A 19,174-nucleotide genomic window follows, 5' to 3' on the forward strand; every position below is an offset into this window, starting at 1 on the left:
AGTATTTAGAAAATTCAATGTTAGTAATTACTGTAAGGTATTAAGACTAAACAATCTAAACTGCAAAAAAAGATTTAAAAAAATAGGAAAAATTACACTTTCACATAAATTGGTACAGTTAGCAGAACATATCTTTGGCTTATGGGATTTCTGTGAATCAACCACCATATATGCCATTTCTTAAAACATTACCTGATTGGGATGTGAAAGCGAAAAGGTCACTTCCTTTTTCGTGTAGTGGAAAAACTTGCCCTTAAATACTTGAGACCTGATATGGTCATATCTAAAGAAAGTTGAGAAGACATAAAACCTGCCCTGCAATAAGGGGCAGGGTTAACAAAATCATGGCAAAAAAAGGATTAAGTGCAAAGACACGAACAGAAAAACTCCCTCTACATTTTCAACAAACCCTGGGCAAACTGATCTACAAAAACAGGCCCACTGCCAGAAAACTGCAGCAAATTCTAAGCACTTTGGATCATTACCGCTACTAGAAATGCGTACTCTATACCTGTATAGCTTCCAGGCCAGAAATCTGAACAAACACAGCAGTCCTGGGATATAAAAGGAGAAATAAACCTATTGCCTGAACACACACACACAACAGTGTTGGTAACTGTGCTGGTTATATAAGGACATTTATGGCTGGAAGCTTGCCTAGATCAGAAAAACTGACTACAAGAAGTGACCACTAAAACATATTTAGATGATTTGGTTAAAAAACCCTAATTCAGTGCAGCACTGAGGTGCCTGTCAGGAAATACAAGGAGATCCTTTGGTCCAATAACTGTAAACTGGGCACTTGAGCTATCAATGTCTTTTTGCTATAGTAAGAGGGAAAAACACTGTTTTTTCATACAGTTAAATCAGTTTCAGCTAACCTAACACCTGTTCAGTTGTTTTCCAGTCATAGTTATAGTTAAAAAGCCAGGCTTTGGCAGTGTCCATGGGGCTGTAGGTACGGTAAGACTAAGCTTCCATCCCAAAACAGAACAAAACAACATCAACACTCATTAAAAATGACTTTTCTTCATCGTACTTATGTTTAGATGTACAGATTCTTAAGACGGATGTTAGTCTTATGATTTCCATGTCCTATATGTCAATAATAACACTTACAGAGGCAGTATGAATGGGCAGCAGTGCAGCACGGATGTAAAATATCCCCTGGTTCACTGCTGGAACAGTCCTTGAACCTTCAGAGAACTTCCCGTTTATGTTGCCGGGGCTCATCCTGTCAAATATCAGTGTAAACAATGGCAACTTCCCATTTGTTGTAGTGATAGAGCTTCACATGATGCAGTCATTTCACTCTAAAATTCAAGGAATTGATCCAGATGCCAGCAGTGATCTCAAGTCCCAAACCAAAATATGTGCGGTATGTAATTTTAGAGGAGCAAAGTGAGCACGTTTCTGGGACACTTCTAAACCACTCTAAGGTGTCTCTAGAGAGACCGCTCTGGCTAAACTGGCCAGGGCTGGTGCACCGCTTGCCCCTTTGATGCCAGCTCCACGCCCCGAGAGGTGTGCGCAAAGCTAGGCTGTGAAAGATCCACCTGGTGCACCATCCTCAGCCAAGAACAGCATGGACACATTTGTAGGAAGCAATTGGAAAACTCTTTGAACTGGGACGGCCTATGCTGCATCACCTGCAATCGGGCTTCAAATGCAGCCTTTGAAGGATGCAGTGCCTGACTATAGCTACTGTTAACAGGATTAATCTTGCAGTAAGAAAGGAGGCCCCTTACAGCTGTAGCAACGGCAACAAAGAAGGCTGGTCTCACCAAGCTGTCAGTTCTCGAAAGAGAAGAACAAAGACAACTAGAGCCCGAAGATGATAACAACATAAAAATTAACTGTTTCCTATTACCACTTCTAACACCACAAAAAAACACACAAACACAAATCACCAGAGATCTTATTGTCTTACAGCCTCACTTCCATCCCTCTTAACCCCATCTCTTTTCAAACACAAGCACACACTCACACAAACACTCTAGTCTCATTGCTCCATGCCTCCCTCTGCGAAGAGGGCCATCTCTCCCTCCATCTGCATGTGTGAGGGGTTGTCCTGGTGTGTCAGTAATGACAATGTCCCAGTGTTCTTCTCTGCCAATTAGCCCGACGGTGATTACATAGACACATATGGGGCTGTCAATCAGCCGACTCCTCCACAGAGGAACACCCCCACCCAGGAGAGGGAGCGATAGACACAGAGAGAGTAACATGGAAAGCGAATGAGATACTTGTACAAGGCTCCAAACGATCACACACTGTGTCAATAAGTAGCATTAGGAGCGTCTTCAGTGCCATTATTCCCACCGTACGAAAATTATGCCAGAACATGTTGTGAAACCATATTAGGAAGTTCATATTTCATCAACCGATTTATTTATTCATTTATTTTGTCAAGTATTTCCAGTTCTCCTGATTGTCTGCATTCAACACAATGAAGCAACACCCACTGTTCATGAGCTGGTGCATAAGGAAATATGGGCCAATCTGTTTAAATTCTTTAAACATTATAGAAAAAAATGTTTTGTAAAATAAAGACTAAGACTGGTCATAATTTGCATGAAAAAAAAACTAAAATAAAGAGAAAGAAACAATGGCAGAAGAATCCTGCTAACAGGTGTTTCCCTGGATGCCGCTGTGTGAAATGTGCCAAACAACTCCATTATCAGCCAAAAACCCTAACGAACCAAGCAGGAACCTCTCAGCCAGAAAATGTAAGCTCTTTAAAAAAAAAAAAGAAATGCAGTAACAACCTTCTGGCTGAGCCTGGCATGAGCAAGCCAGTTCCCCAAAGGCCCCTAAGTGAAATGACAAATCCAATTTCAAAGCAAGAACAAACAGGTTCATAGTCTGGTGCAAAAGAAGAAGAAAAAAAACTGTTTTCATTGCTAAACTTCTTATTTATGACAACTTTATGAGGGTATATTTTTTAATAACTTAACCTTTGCTTTGTCTGGCAGGTAAATGACTTGGCCACTAGTCGATAGGTGTGCATGATATTCTTGTATTCTTGGTTCTCAGTCAGATCCATTATTGAACAGCCTTTGAATACCAAAATCAAGATGATGAAGACAAAATGTCATACTCGAGATTGTAATCCAGAAAAAAAAAAAAAGACAGCCCCACAGTGGATATGTTAATATCATGAACAAAATAGGAGTTTAAAATTCCTCCTTTTCATCACACGTGTGCAGTCCTGCTGCAGTAAATACTTGCTGGAAAACTGAAATAAGTAATAAAGCAACACTGAAGACTGAACACTGCTGTAAATTATAACATTACTGTTCATATTTTACTGACAATTTAGATGACAGTGTTCATTTTAGTTATTTAGTCTTTTCACTGATGAAACTGTGTAAATACAGTCAGTTTTTCTTTGAAAGCTGTGGAAAGAACAGGCATCTGCTTACAGGAAAGGGTGCCAAAAATGTGAAAGTTGTAACTTGCTCAGAGATTGACATCCAATGGTATTTATTTCACCCCTGCCTCCAGCAAATTGATATCTATTTGCATTTATAGGATGAAAAACAAAACTCTCCCAAGTAATCTGATTAGGGGTTGAAAATTGAACATATTTTGCCCTCCATCTTCAGGTTTAACATCTCCTGAAACAGCCTATGAACCACATTAACACTTTTGTTGTGGTTATGCTTGGCATGCACATGGCTCCTGTGAACTGGATCCTCAGAAAATGGAAAATGTGTGATCTGCTGGTGACCCCGTTTCAGATTGTAAATGTAACAGAGTGAGCATGGATGGCCGTACGTTGCACATATGGTGGTGTAATTCTTGTACCTCGTGTACGACCATGTGCCCGTGCATATCCAGTAGTGTAAATCTTGAAGTAAAATTACTTTTTACACAATAAAGGGAACAGATTAGCAAAGAGATGCAATGTATGTATGTTATTGCATCACTGCAGCTTGCTTAACTGATGTCTAGTACGCTGGATATTTTGATCATTTGGTGTTGCCTTTCTTGTCCTATATGTATCATAAGTCCTTTGCATTAAAAAAAACTAACAAATAATGTTACATGTATAAAGAACTGAAATAAATCTGACACTTCCAGTAAGTTCAGTTCTGCAAAAACAAACAATACTTAAATTTACATTAGCCACTCATCCACTAGCAATGATTAAGTCCTGCGTACAGCCTTGTAAATAAATGAATATAAGTCTCCCTTAATTGGGGCATGATTTCCCCTGAGTATCTCCGACAAAACAAACCTAATGAAAGTTTCATAATAAAGAAGATAAAATGTTCACTGAAGTTATTCATCAAGCTATTAAGTGGTGTGTTTTGTAAACTGTGTCGCCATCATTTCAGTCCATTTAAGATGCTGGCGCTGTGTCAAGTCAACGAGCTGACCTGTGAATGAACACAAATGATAAAGTGAAAAGGGAAAATACTGTCATGAAAAGGTTATTGCCTCCCACATTGATCATTGGGGGGGGGGGGGCGGTTGTCAAACCATTTAAAAAGTAAAGATCATCATGGGTCTTAGTATCAGACAAATACGACCTTAAATTAACAATAATGTATACCTTGTTCACCAAGGCTGTTATTAATTTTACAAAAATAACAACAAAAAGTTTTTTTGTTTTTTTTTTAAATCAAGTAAGCAGTACTAAGCACCCCCTTAATGCTTCCATAGGATTTAAGGATGTAAGTCGCAGGCAGCTGCTGCTAATCATTAGGGCTTGATACACAGATCATCTGAAGGCAGACCTCTAGCATTCAGGTGTGTCTTAAAGAAGCGATTATTACTGCACATCAGTTTGTATAGGGTTTTAAAAACAGTTTCAAACATTGTAGAGTTTGATGTTCTAGTGATTAAAAATTCTTCTCAAGGGGAAAAGATTGCCAGTCTTCCCAGGAGTGGATGTCTCAGCAAATCTATCCCAAGGTAAGACCATGTAATACTTAAAGCACAACAAATCCAACAGCTACATTTCAGACCCTACAGGCCTTACTCCGCATGTTAAATTTTAAAATATTTGAAACCACAAATTAGAAGAAAACTGAACAAGCACTGTAAGTTTGGAAGATCAGTAGTTCTCACACTTCTTTGAACAAACGCTCCCTGACCTCATCATGATCCACTTCACCCCCAACACACACAGATAGATTCTTCCTGTAACACCCATTCATGTCAAGAACTGACATTTCTGAATTCTGCTTTGAAAAGACCTTGAATAGTTGAGATTTAGACAAACTGATCTCACAAAAATCTGTGAAATGCCCACAACCTCCTACCAATATTTTCCGTGGCACCAGCACGGAAAATTGTCAAATTCCGTGTGAGCACCACGGATATTGTACCTATGCAAAGTCAATTGGGATCCGTTGTCGTGAAATATACACGGATTATTACATTATTATTATTTATATATTATTATTTATTATAGTGGCTTAGTTATGCGTTTTTGTAACCGTGTTGCCGCACAAGTTACTGTTTGTTACTGTCAGTTTGTAAAAGCAGGTTTTTAATGCTGTTTTAACAGGATTTTATTGATGTTTTAATGGTGTTTTGATGATGTTTTAACAGTATTTTGACGGCGAGTATTTAACCGTGTGGTTTGCTGTTACCATGACTACGGAGGTGGCGTAACGGATGTGAATTTATTATTTTTAGCACAAACCACAACCGTTTACTTCTACTTTAACCAGAGCGTCGTCAAAACACAAAGTATAATTTTTTAATGGCGTTTGAACCAGGAACGTTTGACACAGGGAATTCCCTCTGGGCGTCCCCTCTACGTCATAGAGTGACGAGCAGGGATCCTGAACACGTGACGTAAATTTAATCCAACCTGTTACAGTACAGTATATGCTTGGTATGTCTCAGCCAATCAGGGGGCTGGTTGTTAGTATGTAGGGACATGGTAAACGGTTAACAGCAAGTCACTCTCTCTATCTTGTTATTTTAAGATAGTTAAGCGTATGGTAACGTAACATGGTGTCAGAAGTTGACATACATTTTAGTTTTGTTGGAAAATACAATATTTTAAGATAGTTTCGGCATTAAAATGCATTTTAATGTTTCTAGCGAGAAATGTGTATTTTATTTACATGCCATACTAAACAGTATATACTCAAAAAGTATATTTTGAGTACATATCAGTTTGCCAGTTATTACGGAGATTGTGGAGGTATTGGAAGTATATGGAGGTATAACTAAGCCACTATAATAAATAATAATATATAAATAATAATAATGTAATAATCTGTGTATATCACGACAACGGATCCCAATTGACTTTGCATAGGTACGATATCCGTGGTGGTCACACGGAATTTTACCACTTTCCGTGCTGGTGCCACGGAAAATATTGCTAAGAGGTTGTGGGCATTTCACGGATTTTTGTGAGATCTGGTTGTATTTAGAATATAATAATGAACGCTATCTAAAGGTGCATTAGGCAGCCATGAGGCATATATTTTCCATAGGCCTATGATCCAGTACGTGCACTCTAAGCATTAGCCATAAACCTATTTAAGTGTAACCTACTACTCAAGGAAAAAAGAGCAACACTGGAAACTGATTGGAAAATTGTGCAAAAATGTATTTGTGAGAAAATACAAACCTTTTCAAGCATATATCAAACAACTGGGCAACAGAAACCGAATGCCTGACCACTAAAAAAGCACGGAATGACCAAATCGATCAGTTTCTTGGAAATATCAACCTGCCAAAGTTACATCATGAGCAGGTTATGAATTTAGATTCACCTCTCTCAATAGGAGAACTCCATGAAGCTCTCCAGCAAAATAAAGCTCCGGGCCCAGACGGCTTTCCAGCTGAAGTCTATAAATAATTTTGGATCATATTAGCACCAACATTTCATAAAAGTATCTTAAACATTAACGAAAATAAAAGTTTACCCTCAAATATGTTAATATCAGCCTCCTATTGAAACCAGACAAGGATCCTACGCTCCCATCGATCATAATCGCACTAGCCTAGTACTGATTTAGTTTTAGAGCCCAGCCCTGAGCTGCTGTTTGTGTCTCTGCCTGTTCCCATTTCTGTTTGTTTGTTTTCTCTCTTGCAGATTCCAAAGGCTTGGGTGCCCGTTGTGTTTTCCTGTGTTTCTCTCATTTCAGACTTGCAGCGGCCCCCTACCCCCCCACCCCGATCCCTCTCATATATATGTTTAAAATGTAAAAAAAAATAATAAAAAACTTCATACAATGATGAGAGAACTGGCTTATAGACTTCTGTTATTATCTGTTATTGCTGGTACCTCCTGAGTATTAATAAAAAAAAAAAAGCATGGAATGAGGGAATGAGAAACTTGAAGAACAGAAGACAGCTATCCAAGCCTCCAATTTGAATTGAATTAAGAAAAAGGCCTTTAGTGCCAGCAAGGTTGTTGGCTAACAGTTTCACTGCAGGAGTCCGAGACGTTGGCAGCCTCGGTGCACCTGAGCAGAATAAATTAAGACGGTTTCGATTTCGAGTGTTGGTTTTCCTTCAGCTTCATGAGGAATCATTAAAAGTTTTGTTAAAAACATGTTAACCAAACCATTTAGTACTTGATTTCATGTCAGGATCACTGAAGTAAAACACAGTTCAGAGGTTCCCCACAGGTGTTGCTTCAACCAGCACATCACACTCCTCCCCTAAAAAATCTTTACATTATAAAACATTGCCAGCTCAAGCTGGGCATTCACACTGGTTTTAAATTATTTTCACTCTTTAAATATGTTTTAGTCTTTGGTTTTTAGTCTTTTAAGTATGCTATTTTCTTTCGATCATCGACTGGATCGCTGATCCTGACGCAGCTGCAGCTGGACTGACGAGACTCTTTCATTCCTCATGTTACAAGCCAGCATAACTATCTAATCTTGTGTTTTCTGACAATGTCTGTAACAAAGGTGAAGTAGAAGCATTTGGGACTTGTAAGTGTGGTCATCTCGGGTGAAGTCCCGTCCTCCATCCACATGATCTGTGAGCTTGGAGGAGGCAAGGATACAGATTTCACCAGTCATTTGTTGTCATGCAATCTAAACCTGTGGCACTGGATTGCTGTCAGACGTGTTAAAAGCCATTCTGACCCAACTACTGTCACTCTGAAAGTACTCATGTTCGGATTGGTTTTGGACATTGCCATTGAGATCATTGATTGTGTATGAGAAGAATTTAGAACAGCAGCATCAAAACTTTATAATCCTTTGCACATGGACAATAAAACAGCCATTATTTAAAATTAAAATGAGCATTATTAGCACTCACAGATGCTGAAAGGTTGTGATGAATAACTGTAGCCCCTTTTACATTACAGGATACCCTGTGTCTATTACTCCAGTTTAGCATCTCGTCTGTCTTTTTTACATTAACTGGTCAGGTGTTGAAGTCCCCCCCTCCACAACCTGCCCCTGAGGGCACACTTAAACCCATAACAAAGTAAAGTCTTTATTGTCATTGTACATACAGTATACAACGAGATTGGGAGTGCTCTCCATTTGGTGCAATGGCATCAGTTAAAAAATTGAATAGCAGGATAAAAAATGGTATACAATTTAAATAAAGTAAAAAGAGCATATGTGTATATACAATTTGTGTGGGGAAAATTGCACATGATTTTGCAGGATTATACAAGATAACAAGACAGGAATGCCTGTGAGGTTCTCATCCTCAGAGCAGAGGATGCCATAAATTGGCATATTATGGGAACTGTAATATGCAACTGGCTATTAAAAGGACAGACCACGCCTTTGCAAGAAAAAGAAATTATAATTCAGTTCATCCTTTTTTGTTCTTTTTAATGTATTTTTAATGTATTTATTCATTTTCTATTGTAATGTGTCTTCATGGGAATGTGTGAATGTGGTGTTAGCTCTGTCAAAGAGGAATTTCTGTCACCATTGGGACAGACAATAAAGTCTTCTAATCTAATCTAATCTAATTAACAAATTAAAGAGCCTTAGAGAGAAGTTTCTATGGGGTCAACGACGACAACAGCAGGAGTGGCAGCGGAAGACTAGGCTGGTCATAATTCAATTTGTGTTTTGGGGGGAAAGGCCCAATCCTGTTCCTGTTCAGGGTCGCATGGGTCTGCCACCCGCTCCATCTCCTGCACCCAGCACTGCGTCAGCCAGCTCTAGCAGTGTTGGTTAGGCCTGCCAAACACACAGCAGGGCTGTAACACCTCCTGAGTAGTACCAGTTAATGACAGACTTATTCAAACCTTGGTGACCAGCTGATGAGGTGATTTATTCACTTTAATCGGATGTGCTGGAGTCGGCAAATATCTAAAATATGGGTCCTGTTGGTCCTGTAACCTTGACTGAGAAACGCTGCTCTAAAAAGAACATATAAGCAAAACTGAGGCTCGCAAAACTGCATCTCAACGAACGACAAGACTTCTAGAACAATGTGCAGGGGGAAGATAAGACCAAAGGGAAACTGGTGCTGATGCACAGTGCCATATTTGGGAAAAACCAAACACAACATTCCAGCAGAAACCCTCTGACCCACTGTGATGCCCAGCAGTATCAGGGTGATGATTTGGGATTTGGTTCTAGAGCGAGACGACCTGGGCGGCTTCCAGTCACGGAGTTGACCCTGAACTCCTCCGTGTATAACACAGTACTCCACACTCAAACGCAAAGCCATCTGTCCTGCAGCTAAAGCTTGATCGAAACTGGGTCATAAAACAGGAGAATGATCTGAAGCATAAATTCAGAAAGTTTTGGAATGACCTTGTCAGACCTCAACCAATTCTCTCTTTGATTCACTTCACTCCAATTATATCTAATGATACTTTACTAAATCCTTGAAGGAAATTAAATCAATAAAGTGTGTAGACAAAGTGTAAAGATATGTTTTTATATTTTTCCAGCCATGATATGTGACTGTCTTGAGAAGGGAAGTAGATGGATGGAAAGAATAAAAATCCCAGCAATATCAATAAAAGTTTTTATTTAAATTCCGCTTTTGTAACAGATGTGAAAAGTGCAAGCTGCACTTGGAGGAAAAGCAGGTAAAAATCAACTGTGTATAAAAATGAAAGAAAACTAAAAACCATGAGTCCATGAGGTCCAGCATCACAAGCATGTGTGTGGTGCAAATGTTCAGTTTCAAAAATCGAGGATGAGAAGAGAAGATGGGTAGTGGGTATGAACGGGAAGGAGAAATTAAAAAAGATGGTCCAGAGTCCCAGTATCAAATCTTACCTCTGGGACGTCTTCTTGTACTTGCGCCTGCCAAAGAAAAACAAATATAGGGACAATGAGGCACTATACACACAAAACATCAGGGTCATGCAAGAGTCGCCTCTGTTAACTGATTCCGACTTATAAGATGCAGTTCAAAAGAAAATGGGTACATTTCCAGCATTTCTCTTGACTTAACCTAGAAGAAAACATTCCTAGCATAGTCAGTCTACCTTCTTCACAGCTTTGGTAGAGTGGAACAGACATGTGTAGTCCTGCATGGGAATTTGGGGGCTTCAATGGTGCAAATACTTAATAGCGTGCATTATTTTTGATCATCCAAAGCACCCCCCACCCCCAAATAAGTTTAGGATGCAAAAAATGACTCGAGGGGCTTGCAGCTTGATTAACTGTGTAGATTTATAGTAATTATAGATAAATTAAAGTATTTTCATTCCATGCTTTGTTTCCTCTTTTATCTCTGCAGTCATGCTGCATTCACACCTAGTACATTTTAGAGTGTTTTTGCAATCAGTTATACAGCTAAAAGACTGCACAGACTTAATGGAATGCAAATGGCATTTGGATACACACATGCACAAGCCAAGCCACCCCCTTACATCTCACCCATTTTACCACGGCACACACATATGGAGGAACGCACACACTCACACACCTACTGTAGAGTACTATCACTTACCCTTACATTTGATTCAACACACCCACACCTCCTCCAAGTGCTAAGTGGGGCTCTAGAACCGGAGTTCATACACACTCGCGCTCACGTGTTCACTGATGACGGCAGAGTGAGGCGGGGGGTCAGTGGGGGGTCGGGGGTTGGGCTTGAGGGGATGGGAAGGTGGGGACGGGTGGGAGGGGACATTGACCCGCAACTGTTTCACGGACTGCAGATGTGGATTTAAATTCTTGTCAGGCAAAATTCACAGCACTTAACTTGATTTGTTTCTGAGTCGTTTTGCACAGTGACCTTTTAGAGCTCTGAGTAAAACTGCAAGCTAAGGAGGTTATCCCCTACAGAGACGTATTAAGAGCTGCGTGTGGCGAAAAAGAAGAATACAATGAATTTCTGGCCCATCAAGCAATTAAAATGAGATGAAGTGTGTCATCATCGGATGGTTTTTTGTAGAGATTGTTTGGATCTAGGAACAAATAGAGAATGAAGGACGGCTTTGGACAAATGAACAGTCAGAATGGGGAACCAAATGTAAACTGGATGGTCAAGAACAAACAAGGGTATTAATATTTCTCAGATACCTATCCTCCCTTCCTAATCTTTTTCCCACCTATTGCTCCCTTTTTACTGAAATGCTTTGTGGGTCACTTGAAAAACACTATGAAAAACACGTTTTCTCTTGCTTTAACATATATAAAGTGGTGTCCCCTCAGCCTGCCAACTCAGAGAAGGAGGAAAGCAACCAAATTCTGCAGTGTCTGTACAGCCGCCCGGATGAGCCGTCCAGTGTGATGTGGCTTCTACGAGCCGTTCAGATTCTGCTCCCGTCGTTACGTAACGAAAATGCGATTTACATCGGTTGGCCTCCAATGCGTGAAACCACGCCCACAACTAACTCCGCCGGCCGGAGCTTCCGCCATTTTTTCGTAGCGGTGTATTGCGTCATTCACGCAGCCAATCAGCACAGAGCCTCATTATCATAGCCCCGCCCACTCAGAATCCTGCATAGATAATGAGGTTAGAGAATGGGAAGATAAAGACATGGTTTAGAGGCTGAATTTCTAATTTATTTAGCAAAAACAATCAAAAGCTTGTTTTTAAGACATTCAAGGCCTGTTTAAAATAGGTATTAGATGCCATAATAGGTCCCCTTTAAGTCACTTTTTATGCATTGAGCGAAGCAAAGTAACAACATTGGTGGAGGTGATTCAAAGGGAGCATTGTAATTATTGGGTAAATGTCAAATAAATCATTAAAGGTATTGTGACATAATTTTTAACATGCTTTTAACACTATTAAAAGTCTTAGCCAATATCCCTCAAATGTGTCTAAAAAGGTGTAACAAGAAAAACTTCACTCCAGTACTCCATTCCTGGCTTTTTTATGACGGTGTTTTTTGCGCAGTGAAAAACGCGTCCTTTTCCCCCTTTCCTGTCAATCAGTGCCCCGCAATTCTTCCGAACCCCCCCCCATCCTCCACTCCTCCTCTCCCCCAAACTCCCCGCACACAGCAGACAGTGGATCAATGGTATGTGATTTTGTCTTGCACACCGTCCACAGGCTGAGCCTCGATCAGAAGGACTCAGGCCCCCGACCGACACCGGGCAAGCGATCTTCCGTACACCCACACCCGCCGCTCGGACGGGGATTCGGCGCTGAGCTTTTCCCTCTTCGCTCGCCGATACTGAGGGAATCCTTGTTAGTTTCTTTTCCTCCGCTTAGTAATATGCTTAAATTCAGCGGGTTGTCTCGTCTGATCTGAGGTCGTAGGCGAAAAAAAGGAGGAGAGAGGAGAGACTTAAGCCTGAATTATGGTTCCGCGTTAAATAGACGCAGAGCATACGCCGTAGGGTACGCCGTAGGGTACGCACCGACGCGCGCGGTACGGTGAGCGTCGGCGCGTACCCTACGCCGTAGGCTCTGCGTCGGTGCGCGGAACCATAAATCAGCCTTCAGACGTCTCTCTCCCTCCAGCCCGCGGCTCAGTGCTGGGGTGATTTGTCTTGTAGGCGGAGAGAGGATAGGTGATGGGCAGGGAGCTGGGTGGAGGGGGCGGTGATTTAGCGCCGTGATTCCCAACCCCCGGTCCCCGGACCGGTACCGGTCCGTAGAGCCGTTACTACCGGGCCGTGGAATGGCTTGTGTTCCGATCATAATTAGGGCTGCAACGACGTTGTCGACAAAAAGCGATAATCAAAATTGTCGGCAATTGTCACCAGACTGTTTTTTCCCAATGGAGTGAGGCATCTCACTTCACTTTAATTCATACAATCTCTGCCGAGAGCAGCGTGTCAGCGCAGCTTTCTTTTTTGCGTCTCCCCGCACCAGACGACTGCGCTCACTGATCAATACTGCAGATGCTGATCAATGATATGAGCAGGGGTCCGTTTCACAAAGCAGGTTTAGTGAAAACTCGGAGTCTGTTAACCCTGAAATGAGGGAAACTCTGAGTTTTCCGTTTCACAAAGGGAGGTAACTCAAACCAGAGAAAGAGGAGTAACTCTAGCCTGTTTCACAAAGAGAGGTAACTTAAGCTCTCGGTCAGTTACCGTAGTAACAGACGCTCTGAATCTAACCTGGTCGGGACCAGGATTTTCTCAATGAACCTGGAGTTTTTCTGCGTCTCTGCCTCTTTCAGAGCCGCCCGCACATTTGATTTCCTCATTCATTCAGTCAGAAGGCGAGTTTTGGCGAAGTTCTGCCAGCTGTCATTAAAAACAGAGTCAGTATATATATTAGAAGTCCATTGTCACGAACATGGCATGTCCTTTTGATGAAGACACAATTGATGAAGGTGCAGAATTAATGCGCAGAGAATTAAATATTCGTCGGGAGATGGTTATCAGACCACGTAATACATGTTATTACATAGTCTCATTACAGGCAAAGCAATATATGTTAATCCTTTATTTATTATAATTTTGATGATTGAATTGTTTAATGATTTCATAATATATTCTAATTTTTTGAGATTTTTTATTTGGGGTTTTCATAAACTCTGAGCCATAGGCTAATCATCAAAATTATAACAAATAAAGGCTTGAAATATCTCACTTTGCATGTCGTGGGAAATAATATTTGTTTCACCTTAAGTTGAATTTACTACGAATGAAGTTTTGCAATATATTCAAATTTTCCGACCTCCACCTGTATATTATTACATGAATAAATAAGAGCATAATACAGGGGCCTCCAACTCCGGTCCTGGAGAGACCTATCCAGCATGTTTTAGGTGTCTCCCTGCATGAATGACAGCAGCAAAGTTGAATAAAATATCTATTTTTCATTGAAGAACCCATCTTTCTCGTGTTTATTATCATTTGCCACATAATTAAAGCAACCTCATACTAAATTTAAGAAAACAATTTTTGCATTTTTTTGTCATATAATTTCATCCAAAACTTGTCGAAATGTGTTTCTTTGAATGGCAGCCCTGTCATGGCTTGGCGGACAATAAGTTCTGGTACCCGACCGGACTGAACAGCGCCATGCACAGGTGCTGTATGCAGGTTAGGTACAGTCAGCTGCAGAGATGAGCGGACCTCAGCAAACCTCCATGAGCCGTTTCTTTACTGGTTGTTCGAGTAAAAGAAATAGTGATGAACAAGTGGAAAATCCTACCAAAAAGAAAAGCAAAAGCTTTAATCGCAAGTACGACATTATGTATATAAAATACGGATTTGTTGCAACGGGCGATTTGGAGGCGCCAAACACACTTTGTATTTTATGTGGAGAAACGCTCGCCAACGAAGCAAAAGAAGCCATCCAAGCTTCAAAGACACTTAAATACAAAACATCCTTCTCTCAAAGACAAACCAGTGGAAGGAAAAAACGTGACTTAGATTTGCAGAAGCAAGTTTTAAAGGCCACAACATCAGCTAACGTCGCTGATGATAGCCTGCATTTTAAAATGCATTGTTTTTTTCTAAAATGTTTATTAAAATTGACATAAATTTTCAACCGGTCCCTGAGCTTTTTGTTTATACTTCTGCTGGTCCTTGGCACAAAAAAGGTTGGGAACCCCTGATTTAGCGGACCTATACGTATAGGTCCGCCACCCAACCAGATGCGCCGTTTTTGCATAATTATGCGGAAACTCCCAGAAAGCACACAATACACTGAATGTTAAAAGTTCGTTTTTTTTGGGTGTAATTGATGTCAAGACACCCAACAAAACACAAAAAATCAAGAAAAATGTGTTTTTCATGTCACAATCCCTTTAAAAAATATAAGCATGGACAAAATGTTTGACTCTCAAAATGGGCAACTGGAGCGTTTGCACTGACTTGCTTTTCTTAAGTTCCTTTTCTTTAGTAAAAATGGGGGCGGCAGTAGCTCAGGTGGTAGAGCGGGTCGTCCAATGATCTGAAGGTCGGTGGTTTGAATCCCGCTCTCTCCCAGTTTGCTGTCGTAGTGTCGTAGTGTGGCAAGACACCTTACCCACTTTGCCCCGTGTGAATGTGTTTGAATGTGTATGGTGGTGGTCGGAGTGGCTGTTTGGCGCGATATGGCAGCCACGCCTCCGTCAGTCTGCCCCAGGGCAGCTGTGGCTACAAAACGTAGCTACCACCACCAGTGAGGATGTGAATGAATGAATAATGATCTCCGTAAAGCGCTCTAAATGCTAATGTCACAGTGTGAACTTAGTACATTACAAAAGTTATGTTTTAAAAGTTACTTCAAAGTATATGCAGTAAAGGTTTGCAAGATATGTTATTAAAAGTAAGCAATGTCCTGTTTGATCGTTCAAATTTTAGAAAGGGTAAATCAAGAAAGAGAAACATTGTTAAAACTGTAACAGGACACTAAATAGTTAACTGTTGTCTGAGAGAGAGTTATATGCTTTACTTTTCAGGGGTCTTAAAGGGGACATATTATGAAAAACACGTTTTTTCTTGTTTTAACATATATAAAGTGGTCTCCCCTCACCCTGCCAGCAGAGGGGAGACAAAATCCCATGAATTTCTGCAAGGTCTCTGACCCCCGCCCAACAGAATCCCCCAGTGTCACGTGATTTTTTTTGAGCCGATTAGAATCTGCTCCCGTCGTGACGTCACGACAGGAGCAGATTTCCATAGGTTCAGCCTCCGCTGCTGAAACCACGCCCACAACCAGCTCTCTCCGCCGGCTCGAGCGCCGCCATTGTTTAGAAGCGGTGGCTGTTTGAACAGCGAGGGAGAGTAGAAATGACATTTTGCATCGACACTTATCTTACTTACTTACTACAGAACTACAGATGATCCACCATCTGTTCTCCAAGCTATTTATTAAATAAATGGTCTCTGCTCTTGACCACCGTTTGCTGCGTTACACCGACGCAGCCCTACGCCGTACCCTACGGCGTAGGGCTGCGTCGATAACGCGGCAGCTCCGTGGCGGGACACCGGGGCTCATTAACCGAGAAGGAGACGCGCCTGTCGGGGAAGCTGCGTCTCCGCAGCTCCGTGGCGGGACACGGGGGCTCGTTAACCGAGAAGCAGAATCCGCCTGCCGGCAGCTCCGTGGCGGGACACGGGGGCTCGTTAACCGAGAAGCAGATGCGCCTGCCGGGGAAACGCTTCCCCGGCAGGCGCAGATGATCTACAGGTTAGAATGCTTATGAATGTGGTCGAAAACGCAGATCTTCGGTTATGTGTGGAAGGGTTTTTTTTTTAAAACGATGTAATGTGGATACAAATTATTTTATAAACGGAGGGGGGAAATATTCGGTTTTAAAAATACCCGGCTACGTGTGGACGGGGTCTAAGATCCGTTTACACCGTGTAACTGAATGCGAGCACAGAAAAATGAATGAAGCACAGAAAAAGGGGTTAGAAGCGGTAAAACTATAGACATGGCCCACAGGCTGAATTTCTGATTTATGTAGAAAAAACAAGCTTTAGATTGTTTTTAAGACATTCAAGGCCTGTTTAAAATATACATTAAATGCCATAATATGTCCCCTTTAAATAAAGTACTTCCCCGCAGTTACAAAAGTCAGAGCTTTTAGTTTGGAGAATCGAGCAGGAATTCTGATAACAATGAGGGCTAAAAAGTGAATTTTCACCATCTGAAGCAACAAACATATTGTTTAATTTTATCGTTTAATTTTCATATACGTTGAGCTAGCGTTTATTAGATGCATTTACATAGAGAATTTTCTTCACAAAAACCCATTTATATTTTCAAGAGCGTATGTGTTGCACCACACCATCAGATGCACAGTGGTCCACCATGATTATCTGCTGCTGGGGGCAACGTCCACATATAACAAGCTCCAGCAGAGATTTGAACCTTCTGGCTAGGAGGTGACAATACTATCTATCCGTCCGCCCATCCATCCTTAACCCACTTCCTCCCATTCCAGGGTCTGCTGGAGCCTGTAACAGCTGTCGCAGCTGTCACAGCTGTATGAATTGGACAGAAGTGGAGAATTTCTGATAAACACCCTTGGGACATAAGTGATTTTTTTTTTCTTTTGAAAAGTCTTCAGTAGCTCTGCTAACTTTATCAGTCGTGCTTAACCATGTGACTCAAGGATAAGAAAATCCTTTGAAAGCGGTACACAATAGTGCAAATGTAGGATTTATAAATGTTCAAATTAGTTTCCAAAAGCACACTCGGATGTCTGTTTTATTAGGACAGTGGATCGAATGGAATTGAATGGCAAACTTTTGCTAAAGTTGCACCTGGCATCCAAGCCAATATTTTCTACCCTTGAAAACTGCAAAGTTTTGACCCACTGTGACCCTCTTTCAGTTTGTAAATGCAGCTGCTGTGGCCTACTGTGGACACACAAAAACAGAAAATAGTAATCATTCAAGTGTCAAGTGTTTTGTGACCTGAAGGTGCAGACTTAGGCTGCATCCCAATTGAACCCCTCGCCCTCCTTTTCTTCCCTAACCCTAACTTTTGCGCGTTCCCGTGAAGGTAGTGGTGTCCCAATTCCTCTTTTCACCTAGGGGGAGGGGGCATAACGAGGGCTAGGGGCTGAGAATAGCCCCTTCACATCGAGGGATTTCAGATGCTCACTTGGCGAGCGAGGGGGTATGAAAAAAAGAGGCTCTGCGTCGATTTGACTCGCCGACCGAAGGCAAACAGGCAGACTCGTCTCAGAGAAATAGAGAGAAATAATCCTGTGACTCGTCAGATTTGTTTTGGATGTTTCTGATATAATAGTCTTCAGAAACCACAAAGTAATCCAGCTGTTATCTGGGTAATTTACACACTTTCAGATAAAGTTGCCGAAGATCACACCAGAATAAAGGGATTTATGGTTCCGCGTTACACCAACGCAGACCTTACGGCGTAGGTTACGTAACCTACGCCGTAAGGTCTGCGTCGATGTACGCAATGTACCCCGGGGGCGGCGGCTCTTCTCATCTCCGAAAACGTCGGGTCAAATTTCTTAACAGGCGTTATTTGGATAAACTGAGCCCCGGTTGCGGATCTTAAGGTTACCTTTATGCCTGAAAAAATATTAAAACTTAATAAATTGCCATATTAACAGCGCTACAGCTGAAATTAAAACAGCTTTTGGCTCTCTGCTTCCTGATCAGGGTAGGGATGGAAACGAGGGGTAGGGGGAGAAATGGGACAGGCACCTGGGCCAAGTGCCCTAGATCTCAAGTGCCCTAAAATATCCCCCTTCTTTTTTAGGGGTTAGGGAAGAAAAGAAGGGCGAGTGGAGAAAAGAAGGGCGAGGGGCGGGGGGGTCATCATCGATTTTAAATCGTTTTTGAGAGAGAGAGAGAGAGAGAGAGAGAGAGAGAGAGAGAGAGAGAGAGAGAGAGAGAGAGAGAGAGAGAGAGAGAGAGACAGGGACAGGGACAGGGACAGGGAGAGAGAGAGAGAGGGACAGGGACAGGGAGAGAGGGAGAGAGGGAGAGAGTACGCTAGTTACGTTAACAGCACACAGGTGGATCGGAGTGAGAGGCTTAACATCCAGCGTGGTCTGGGTGTATCTGTAGTTGCGGGCGGATGCACCCTCAGAAACAAAACAATTATTAGACTAAAACATTTAAGTATGTCAATTCTGATATGTTCATATTGTCAAAACGGACTGGGAAAGTTGGTTTACTGTTTTCAGGTGATCCGCCATGTTTGATGTTGAGCTGTGATATCCAAACTGTTGCTTACAAAGTTTGCATTCAACTTTTTTTTCCATCATCTATTTTTATGAAATTCTGCCACAATGCAGATGTCTTTGACAAGATAGAGTTCAACAAATCGCCGGACCTTGTCCTTTTACTTTACAATCTATCCATCTCTAGTCAGTGAGTTGTGCTAATCCAAAATAGCAAAAACAAGGGGGTGTCCAAAG

At 41.5% G+C, this 19,174-nt stretch overlaps 1 protein-coding gene across 6 annotated transcripts in view; it reads right to left on the reverse strand.

Annotated features, from left to right (window-relative positions):
• pde1cb (phosphodiesterase 1C, calmodulin-dependent b) overlaps positions 1-19,174 on the reverse strand; it is a 129,228-nt gene that overhangs the window by 65,887 nt on the left and 44,167 nt on the right. For 5 of the 6 annotated variants that reach the window (XM_061732544.1, XM_061732543.1, XM_061732541.1 and 2 more), the window contains one exon: positions 10,200-10,226. The exons of the other annotated variant lie outside the window; for it this stretch is intronic. In XM_061732544.1, coding sequence (XP_061588528.1) covers positions 10,200-10,226 — 27 coding nt within the window. The remainder of the gene's footprint in view (positions 1-10,199; positions 10,227-19,174) is intronic. 6 annotated transcript variants of the gene reach the window in all.

The sequence above is a fragment of the Cololabis saira genome, chromosome 10, assembly GCF_033807715.1.
Source record: "Cololabis saira isolate AMF1-May2022 chromosome 10, fColSai1.1, whole genome shotgun sequence".
Classification (NCBI taxonomy): Eukaryota; Metazoa; Chordata; class Actinopteri; order Beloniformes; family Belonidae; genus Cololabis; species Cololabis saira.